At 47.1% G+C, this 10,807-nt stretch overlaps 1 protein-coding gene across 1 annotated transcript in view; it reads left to right on the top strand.

Moving 5' to 3' along the window:
• The first annotated feature begins 6,908 nt into the window (after positions 1-6,908).
• COL5A1 (collagen type V alpha 1 chain) overlaps positions 6,909-10,807 on the top strand; it is a 108,205-nt gene continuing 104,306 nt past the window's right edge. The window contains exons 1-2 of the mRNA XM_031057288.1: positions 6,909-6,960; positions 7,581-7,748. Of these exons, the coding sequence (XP_030913148.1) occupies positions 6,909-6,960; positions 7,581-7,748 (220 nt within the window). The remainder of the gene's footprint in view (positions 6,961-7,580; positions 7,749-10,807) is intronic.

Genomic DNA, 10,807 nt, shown 5'->3' with positions numbered 1-10,807 from the left:
TCTGTATCCCTGTTTTGGGGTTTTTTATCCCCATGGAAGGTTTGGATCCCTGTTTTGGAGAGGTTTGTTTCCCCTGCAGAGGTTTCTATCCCTATGGAGAGGTTCCTACCCCACGGCAGGTGGGATGGGGAGGGAGGAGCTGGCTAATTAGCTGAGTAATTAGCTGTGATTGTAATGGAGATGCCGCTCGGGGTTGCCTTTCTCCCCTAATGACCAAGGAGCAGAGATCACAGAGCTCTGCCAGGGCTGGCCAGGAGTTCCCTGGTGCTGCCCTAATCCCTCGGGATGTGCTCATTTAATGGGAGCAAACCCTCTCCTTGAACCAAGGGGAGGAATCCCGGGATTTTAATGCAAAAAAAACCCCCAAAAAGTGCCATTTCCGAGCGAGGAAATACACCTTGTACTCGTGTTTTATTTAAAATAAAATTTTTAAAAAGGGAAGGAATGGTTGGATGTTGTGCTTGGATGAGCCTCTGCTGCATGTTTGGGATCACCAGGTTCTGTATTATCATAAAAACCTCCACTGGCCCACAGTAAAATAACATTCCCTGGTGATGTTCACACGAAAATCCATCTAAACACCTAATTGGGAGCAAGACCCGCTGGATAAATGTGGATTAGAAGTGAGAAAATCACCGAGAATGGGGAATTGAAGGGGTGAATTTCTCCCTGCTCTCCAAGACATCCCTGGAGGGCACCGCAGCTCCTTGGGGGCTGAGAAGGGATGAAATTCAGTGAATTTTGGGCTTTTTTTCTTCCTGATTTTCCCCTGAAAGCAGCACCTGTGTGATGCAGTGTGGGTTATGTAAACTCAGGAATTAATGCTCCAGAGGAAACTTTGGGAAACAAGCTTCAGGAACACTTCTCATGAAGTCAAGCAGGTATTAATTTGAAATTTGCCTGCTGGCTGTATTTTTTTTTTTCCTTTTTGAGGAGAATCAGATATGAACTAAACGCACAGAGTTGGTTGGTTTAAGAATCTGCAGGAAATAATTGGTTTTACATTTCTCTCCCCGTGTCAGAATAGTGGAGTGTAGAGTAGGGCTGGAAATAATTCAAGGTTGGGCTTTTTTTTTTTTTTTTTTTTTTTAAAAATCATCCAATGAAATATTTAAAAATGAAATTACTTCTGCCTGCTCCCATTAACTCTGCAGACAACTGCGAAACCTGCAGTGCATGAAAAATGAATTTCTGTGTTTTTGGGAGCATCCCAGCCGGGTTTGCCTGGGGTGGGGCAGTGCCCGGGGGGGATTTGCTGCCTTTGAAGTGGTGATGGGAAGTGCCAGGCTGAGCTCAGCCGGGGTTTAGCGGCCTGGAAGTGATGCTAATTCTGCAGGTGCTTGTGTTAATGTGCTTAATTAAACTCAGGGCTGGCCCATGCACTCAGCAAAGGGCTGGGCAGGGCTCTGGGAAGGCTGGAGAAAGGGGTTTATTCTGGTTGTTCCTATCAAATTTGTCCATTTTGGCTGATTTTTCCAGATTTCTTGGTTTAGAAAAAAGGTGCTCATTGTCCTTCTTGTGTCCAGCACCTCCTGATCCCATTTCTCCAGCATCTCCCTCTTCCCCTCCACATCCCAGCAGGGATCTGTGGGATCCTCCCTGCCTTTCCCCATCGCCCCCAAGGCAGGTCCGGGGGACAAATTCTTCCCTGCTGAAGGAAAATCCCCATCCATGGAGCAAAAAACCCTTCTAGGGCAGAGCCTGAGTCTCCCTCTGACCCACATCCCTGCCTGCTCAGTGCCCAGGGGATTTTCAGGAGTAGGATCAGAGGGATGAGGTGACTCAGCAGCTCCAGGGGCTGTCCTTGCTCTGCTCCCATCCCATCCCATCCCATCCCATCCCATCCCATCCCATCCCATCCCATCCCCCTCTGGGAAGGCTGGAGAAAGGGGTTTATTCTGCTTATTTCCAACAAATTTCTCCATTTTGGCTGTTTCTCCAGATTTCTTGGTTTAGAGAAAAGATGTTCCTTGTCCTTCTTTTGTCCTGTGTCCAGCACATCCTGATCCCATTTCTCCAGCATCTTCCCCCGAGTGCTGCTGGAAGATGCTGAGAGGGAACAGAATCCTTTGCTGTGCTGTTTTCCTGGGCACAAAATTCCATTTAAAACTGGTTTTATGATCCTTTTTGATACCCCTGAAGTGCTGAGAGATGTGTTTTGGGTTATCCTATGAGGCTGGAGCATCCTGCTGGGCTTCCACTGGTTCAAGAGGGGGGGAAAAAAACCCCAAATTGTTGCTCACTCTGTTCCCAAAGTATGCCCTGACACCCATGGAGGCTGCATAAAAATTCCCTAAAAAAATCCCTAAAAATTCCCTAAAAAATCCCATATAAATCCCATAAAAATTCCATATAAACCCCCACAAGCATGGGCTGGGGTTTCCTGGGTGTTGGACACCACCCTGAGTGTGTGGGATGGCTCCAGCCTGGGGCAAGAATTCCCATTCCAGTGACACCCTTGGCATGCAGGGACATAAAACAACCCAGAGGGCTGCAGGGGTTTGATTTCACAGGGAAAAATCTCAGTTGAGCTGTTGATTTTTGGGTGGATTTGTTCAATTTTGGGAAGCTTTGAGAGAGGCCATGAGGAGGAGGCCGCTCTTAGGCCAGGTCTCCTTTATTCCTTCCCATTTTCCAGAAGATTCTGCCAGTTTTGGGCGCTTCCTTGCAGGAATAACTGCTCTGCCCCCCATTAAAACCGGCTGCAAAGCTTCTTGTTGATTTTAATGTGCTGCAAGCTCGGGCTTTAATTAAGCCTTGCAGGGCTTTAAGTGGTTGATTATTACAAATTGCTTTGCAAATGCTGCTGCTGTCCCAGTGCCAGATTGTCTGGGGACACTGGGACTCTTCAGAGCAGAGAGAAAAGGTTGGAATTTCCATTTCCACCTTCAAGTGCACCTGTGTGAGAGCTGCAGGAGGTTCTGTGCTTGGGAATGGACCCCACGGCAGGGGAGGGAAACTGGGAAAGGCCTCACTGTGATCCCAGGGAAGAATTAATTCCCAATATCCCAAATAAACCTGCCCTCAGTGGGTTCTGAGCCATCCCCCTGTCAAAAGTCACGGAAAACCTCAATGTTCCATCTCCAGAGAGGCGCCAAGGTTTCCTTGGGAAGCACGGCAGAATCCTTGGATGTGATTTCCAGCTCTTGGAAATCTCTGGTTTTCCATCTCCAGGTGCTCCCTGAGGGCTGAGGCAATCCAGGGGCCTTGCAATGATTTTTTAACTGATTTTAATGATTTTTGTGTAAAAAAACCAGAGCCTGGGGGTGAGGGAGATAAAAATTTCACCCCTTTAGGGCTGGTTTTAAGGAGCTGCTCCTAAAGCCATCTGGGGATCTGCTGAGGGAGGGAGTTTGGAGCTTTCACAGCTCCCAAAATTCCACCCTCAGTGGTTCAAAGGGCAAAACTCCTGCCAGGAAGGAAACTGGGGCTGGAGCACTTCCCAAAATGTCACAGTGACCCAGAAATTCCTGCTCCATGTGCAGGGGGGAGCCTGGAGAGATCTGCCTTGTAGGATCACCAGTTTTAAATGGAATTTTGTGCCCAGGAAAACAGCACAGCAAAGGATTCTGTTCCCTCTCAGCATCTTCCAGCAGCACTCGGGGGAAGATGCTGGAGAAATGGGATCAGGATGTGCTGGACACAGGACAAAAGAAGGACAAGGAACATCTTTTCTCTAAACCAAGAAATCTGGAGAAGCAGCCAAAATGGAGAAATTTGTTGGAAATAAGCAGAATAAACCACTTTCTCCAGCCTTCCCAGAGTGGGATGGGATGGGATGGGATGGGATGGGATGGGATGGGATGGGATGGGATGGGATGGGAGCAGAGCAAGGACAGCCCCTGGAGCTGCTGATTCACCTCATCCCTCTGATCCTACTCCTGAAAATCCCCTGGGCACCGAGCAGGCAGGGATGTGGGTCAGAGGGAGACTCAGGCTCTGCCCTAGAAGGGTTTTTTGCTCCATGGATGGGGATTTTCCTTCAGCAGGGAAGAATTTGTCCCCCGGACCTGCCTTGGGGGCGATGGGGAAAGGCAGGGAGGATCCCACAGATCCCTGCTGGGATGTGGAGGGGAAGAGGGAGATGCTGGAGAAATGGGATCAGGAGGTGCTGGACACAAGAAGGACAATGAGCATCTTTTTTCTAAACCAAGAAATCTGGAAAAATCAGCCAAAAGGGACAAATGTCATGGAAATAACCAGAATAACCAGAAGCAGGGAAAGGGAAATGTTGTGCCTTGCACCCCCAAACCTGCCCTTTTAGGGACCCCCCAGCCCCTCTCCCTGTTCCCTGTGGGGTTTTCATGGCTTTTCCCAGGATTTGTGCAATGGGGGGGAAACAGCTCCTTGGAAATGGTGAAATGCCCAGGGTGGGTGCTGCTGTCCCCAGGGAAAATCCCAAATCTCTTAAAACAAGCAGGATTTCTGCTGTCCTTGAACAGAGCTGGGATTTCCCCTCAAATCCTCAACATTTTCCTGATTTTGGGGCGTTGTATCTGTAATTTTTTGCAGATTTTCTTGATATTCCATGAAGGAAAACTTTGCCCTTTGCTCACTGTTAGCTGCTAACACCATGGCCTTGTCACAATCCCAAATGATTGATTATTTAAAAAAAAAAAAAGGATTTCTGCTCAAAGAAACAGGGATTATTTGATTCTTTGGAGTCTCTGAGCTGCTCCAGTGTCAGTTCTTTCTGGGTTTCTTTCTTTTCCTTTTGGGATTAGATGTAGGATCCTTCCAATCTGACTCTGCATAATGGTTCCCTTTGTTCCCACTTGGGACTATTTGGGCTTTTTTTAAAAGGGAAAAATAAATAAATAAGGGGATGTCATGAGTCACTGGTGAAATATTCTGCAATCTGGAGCAGTGTGAATTGACACAGCTCTGTGGCAGCTCTTGGGAGGAGCACATGAGTTCTGACCCCTTCCATAGCTGCCTTTTATTTTTTTTAATTCCCTTTCTAAAATTTAAATTAAAAATTTTAATTTAACATTTTAAAATTTAATTTAATTTTAATTTTTTAATTTTTTTTAACCCCTTCCTAAGGAACAACCTTTAATATCTTCAATCCTGCAGGCTCACATTCTTCAATTCTCCTCCTTCAAATGCCTTTTCTCTCTGCCCAAATAAATAATTGTGTTTTATTGGGCTGCTGGGATGCTGAAGAATTTAAGAGGCTCTGTTAAGCCCATCCAGAGGATGCTGGAACAGCAGCAGCTGGGGCCTGATATCCTTATTTTAGGCCCTGTTTTATTTTAGCCTCTGCCACCCTGTTTTAGTCAGTTATCCCAGGGCTGCAGCCAGGTCAGCTGGGGTGAAAAGTGTTTAGATAAGGAGTCAAAATCGTTGAAATCCCAGGAGGCTGAAAAGGAGACTCCCAGCTCCATTAAAAAAAAAGCAACACTGAGGGGAAGCAACTTCCAGTCCTCAAAAGAAAAAAAATAAAATAATAAAAGCAAATAAACTTGCTTTTATTTCTTCTGGATCTGCCACAGGAACTCTAGGAATAATAGAATATCCCTAAATTAGGATTTAATATTTAAATATCTCTTGGTTTTGATTCCAAATGAGAGCCCAGATGTTCAAGGCAACCTCTGGGGAGTGAGAAACGCAGAGCCCAGGGAAAGGGCTGTGCCCTGCAAAGGCAACAATTGGGTGTTTATTTAGGGCTAAAAATATCTTGGAAAAGGATTTTTAGGCTGGTAAAGCTGGAAGGGGAAGGGTTTCTTTGGAGCAGCAGTCCCTGTGCCCTGAGGATTCTCTGCTCCTTCCTGGAGGGACCCCGACCTTGGGTGGGTTTTGCAGGTTGGGATTGAAACTTTGGGGTCACCAAGGGCTCCTCCTGTCCCTCCTCATGCTCTGACCCTTCATGGCTTGGGGTGGAAAACACTTTTTTCCATTAAAAATATGGCTTGGGGTGGAAAACATTTTTTTTTAACATTAAAAATCTGGAACAGCTCCTGTGTGAAGGTGGGGATGCCCTGGCTCAGGATGTCCAGAGAAATTGTGGATTCCCCATCCCTGGCAGTGTCCAAGGCCAGGCTGGACAGGCTTGGAGCACCCTGGGACAGTGGAAGGTGTTCTGAAATTATTTTCATTACTCCTGAAATGATCCATGTTGTCTTTATTTGCTGTCACTGCTTGCTGGGAGATAAATGACTATTTTCTCTTGTTGCTCGTATCCAACAAAAACCATTCCAGCAAATCTGCATCCCTGGGCTGCAACTCCCCGGCCTGGTAAATGGTGAGGAAGTTGCAGAGGGCACCTGGAATGAGCTGGGAATTCTTTTTCATTCCTCACTTTATGGCAAACAACCCACAGCGTGGCTGAGAGCTGCCTCATAAAGCCCTGAAGGTTTTTGGGATGTCCTTTGCCCGCTCCAAATCTGAGCGTGGAAGAAAATTCTCCCATTCCAGGCTGCCCACCCCTCCTGCAGACCCCCAAATGGCTCAGCCAGGGTGTTGAAACAACAACAGGGCGGCAGTGCACAGAAATTTGTGTCTCCAGGTGAATTTTTGAAGGGTGGTGGAAGGCAAAAAGTTGAAGGAAGATTCCAGGAATTCCCCTGGATTTTGTCAGGTTTGGGTTGGGAGGGACCCTCAAGCTCCTCTCATTGGAGCCTTCCCTAGACCAGGCTTGGCAGAGCTCAGCTTTAGAATTCCCTGGAGCCCAGACCATGCTCTGTTTACAAACCTGCCTTTTCCTTTTGTCCAGGGCTGCCCAGCTCCCTGCACTGGGAGAACTGGGAATGCTCCCAGCCCTGGTGAGCCTCCTCAGCCCAGTGACAAGTTCAGGCTCTGCGCCTTTCCTCAGGGATGGGGGTTTAATTAAAGACCTCGAAAAACGAGATTTGTTTTGAGGTCTGCTGCCTGCAATTTGTAATTTTGCAGGCACTGGGAACACGGACATGCACAAGGAACACGTCAGTGACTTATGGCAGAGCTTTGGGGGTGTTCAAGGTGCTAAAAATGATTCTTACAGGCATAAATATGGCTTGGATTGATGACTTCTGGCTGAGGCTGGGATTTGCAGTGTGCTCTGCAGGAGCTGCAGCTCCCATCTTACACTGAATTTCCAAAGCAACATTTCCATTGGGTTCTGTAGAGTTTTTTGTTGTTTTGGTTTGTTTGGGGTTGTTCAGTTTGGTTTGATGTTGTTTTGTTGGTTTTTTTGGGGGTTTTATAATAGGGGAGAATAATATTTAATTCTTTTCCTTATTTTCCCTTGGCCAGGGAAGATGGATTTAGGAAGGGGAAACCAAAAATTAGGATGGGGAAATGAAACTTTGGATAATTATTGAGGGGAGAAAGCATTTCCCAGGGCTGGTTGTGCTGAGCTCTGCGACTGACAGGTGTAATGGACTGAAATAAAATCCTTGTTTGTTATTGCACATTTCCTGAAGGATCAGTGGGGTTTAAGGCATCTTTTCCTCTAAAAATTCGCCTTAAAGAACAGTAGGGGAAGGAGAGTTGAAAGCACATTTCAGCTGAGTTTAAGGTTGTGACAATTGCCTGCTTTGGAGCCCAGCAGTGCCGCCCCTGTTGTCTCCTAATTCTTCTTTCTCCTTTTCTCTTTGCAGCTGAACCTGCAGACCTCTTGAAGGTGTTAGATTTTCATAATTTACCCGATGGCATCACAAAAACCACGGGGTTTTGCACAAGCAGAAGATCTTCAAAAGAAGCAGATGTTGCTTACAGAGTAACAAAAGATGCTCAGCTCAGTGCCCCAACAAAGCAGCTGTATCCTGGTGAGTCCGGCTTTTCATTTGTCCCATGGAAATGTTTGGTTCCTTCATTTCCCCAGGGCGTTTGCTGAGCTTCTGCTGGTTCAGGGGGCTGCAGATTTCCAGCCATCAGTTAATATCCCAGTGTTTGCACGAGGTGGTCAGTGCCATGTCTGCTCCCTCAGATTGGAAAATTCCCCCTCTCTCCCTCTCACAGGTGACACCAAGCTGGGGACAGAGGCAGAGGAGCCCAGGCTGGGTTTTGTTCCGTGCCAAGCTCAGTGGGGCTGGCTCTGGGGCTCTGCCCTCTGCCCTAACACAAATAATCACCAGATAAATATAACTGAGGCTGGCCCACAGGAACAGATGTCCTGAGAGAAGTTGTCTGGAGGGATGGGAGGCTCAGAGCAAGGCACAAAGCCCTCGGGGAGCACTGCCCATTTTATTGCTGCCTGAGCTGAATTGTTCAGGCCAAGGCATTATCACTGGGTGTTTGTAAGAAGAAATCATGGACCCAAACCCCCTCCCTGCCTGAGAGATGCACTCAGCACCAGAATTCTTCCTTCCCAAGCCATCCAGGTGTCCCTGATTCACCTGGGGGAATGTGGTGGTGTTCACAGGGGTACCAGGACCAGGGAAGAGATGAGGATCTTGGCTCCATGTTTCAGAAGGCTGATTTATTATTTTATGATATATATTTTATATTAAAACTATACTAAAAGAATAGAAGAATTTGTTTCATCCTTCTGATGAAATCAAGGATTTCATCAAGGATTTCCTTGAAAGGAAAGGAATGGAATGATAATAAAATCTTGTGACTGACCAGACAGTCTGAGACAGCTGGACTGTGATTGGCCATTAATTAGAAACAACCACATGAGACCAATCACAGATGCACCTGTTGCATTCCACAGCAGCAGATAATCATTGTTTACATTTCGTTCCTGAGACCTCTCAGCTTCTCAGGAGGAAAAAACCTAAGGAAAGGATTTTTCATAAAATATGTCCGTGACAGGGGGAATGCTGGGGCTGGCCATGGCAGGGCTTGGATGAGAAAAGTGCCTTTGCTGAGGCAGGTTGGGCAGGGAAGGAATTTAGGAAGGAAGGAATTTAGAAAGGAATTTAGGAATTTAGGAAGGAAGGAATTTAGAAAGGAATTTAGGAATTTAGGAAGGAAGGAAGCTGCTGTTGCTGGTGTGGGAGGCAGGAGGGGATTTAAGCAGAGCAGGCTCACACAGCCTCCCTCGGAGCTTGGGAGGGGATGAATGGATTGGCTCAGTCAGAGCTAACGGGCTGTGCCACCATCAATGTTCTTCATTAACCAGGGCATCCCCCAGCCCCAGCCTGGCAGAGGCTCAAATGAAGACTTTGAGTCCCTCAGCCCTCCCCTCCTGCGCTCCCCTCGTTGCTGAGGTTGTTTCCAGCCTTCATCATTATCCTGCTGTGGCAATAATTGTGTTTAATCCATGGTGAGCAGGAGCACAGGCTGGGCCTCACCTAAAAACTGAGCCTGATGAGGGGACAGATGAGAGCAGGCTGGACACCATGGCATGGGCAACCCTTAGCAAAGGAACTGCTCAGCCTGGCCTAAAGCTGGGCTTAAATGCCTGCAGAAGGGCAAAGCAGACCCAAAATTTCTCTTTATTGCTGCCCAGGGCAGGGAAGTTCTTTCTGATCACAGATAAAGTCACTGTGTGCCCAGCTGGACAGGCTGTCCCTTCCTGTCATGTTCCTGAAATGACTTAAAATTTTAGGCCTGGTGTCTACAAGCTCCAGAGTGTCCAAAGGAAATGTTCCAGTTTGGAATATCCAGCTGCAGCGGGTTTGAGAGCTTGCCAGCAGTTTCTGTAGCCACTGTGGAGTCCTGCCTGGTCACTTTGATGTAACAGAAACCAAATGGTGCTGAACTGGAGGGGTAAAAACAGGGCTGGAACGTTCTAGATGATTGTTTAACAGGGGATTGGATCACAGCAGGTCTGACTTAGGGAACACAAGCACAGAGAGCTGAGTCCTGGTCCCTGGAGAAAATTCAATCCTGGTCTCAGGAAAGAGCTCAGTGTTGAAGATTCTCTTGCTTGTCTCTTTTACACCTTATTGCTTTTACATCCTCAACCTCGCTGAGGTCTTGGTTTGCATCTTCCTCGGGTGGGAAGATCAGGATGGAGTTATGGAGCAGCTTTTCCATCATTTCATCTCCTGCACACCCGTGGGGTGTTTGAAGCAGCTCAGTCCCACTTTGAAAACTCCCAGAGCCCTTGAGGGCTCTCTGCTGCTTGCTCAGGAAATAGGCACGAGCCAAGCGAAGAACTCCCAGTGTTTTCCAGCAGATCCATGGATGTTTCATCATCTCTTGAACGAGATGTGACTTCAGCTCCCAGCCCCAGAGGAGAGAGGGGATAAAGATAACAAGGAAATTGCAGGGCAGTGTCCCAGGGGAATGTGGTTTTAGGGTTTTTGTGTCCCCAGGAGGGTGGGTTGGAGCAGAGCTTTCCCTCCCTGCTCCACAGCACCCTTGGCAAACGTGCTCTGCGCAGAATATTTTCTGCTAATTAGAAGTTGGTGCTTTTCTAAGATGTAATTTCATGGGCTTTGCATTCTGCTGCCACAGCCAGCAAAGCAAGATGTATGTGTGTATATATATCTATATATATAAACACTCAAAACTTGTTTTTTCATGCTCAAAAGAGTGAAAAAAAAATCTGCTGAGATGCTTTTTGTCCTGGCTGCCTGAAGAAGTCCCGTTTCCCAACAAAATCTGTGCTTTTCCAGAAAGAAAAGCTAGAGAAAAAGAAGCAAAAAGGGCAAGGGTTCCAGTGGCAGCCAGCAAAATGTCATTTGTGTGCTTCCATCAAATTTGCAGTTGTCATTTGGCTTCTCAGAAATCCCTGTTAGAGCCTGAACAGTCACCCCTGAGAAAAGCAAGTCATTGCACAGCTGAGAGTCTCCTCAGCTGAAGGAAAAGGCCAGAAATTGGTGGCACCATTGGAAACCAGCCTTGCTTTGAAGAGGAAAGGTGTAAAGGCTCAGGAAATGCCACTTTTGTCTTTGTGTTTGTGTCAGGAATGGGATCAGCTCACTGCTTT

Source organism: Geospiza fortis, unplaced genomic scaffold, assembly GCF_000277835.1.
Source record: "Geospiza fortis unplaced genomic scaffold, GeoFor_1.0 scaffold27, whole genome shotgun sequence".
Lineage (NCBI taxonomy): Eukaryota > Metazoa > Chordata > Aves > Passeriformes > Thraupidae > Geospiza > Geospiza fortis.
Note: the sequence above shows the minus strand (reverse complement) of the source record. Positions and strands in the feature narration are given on the sequence as shown.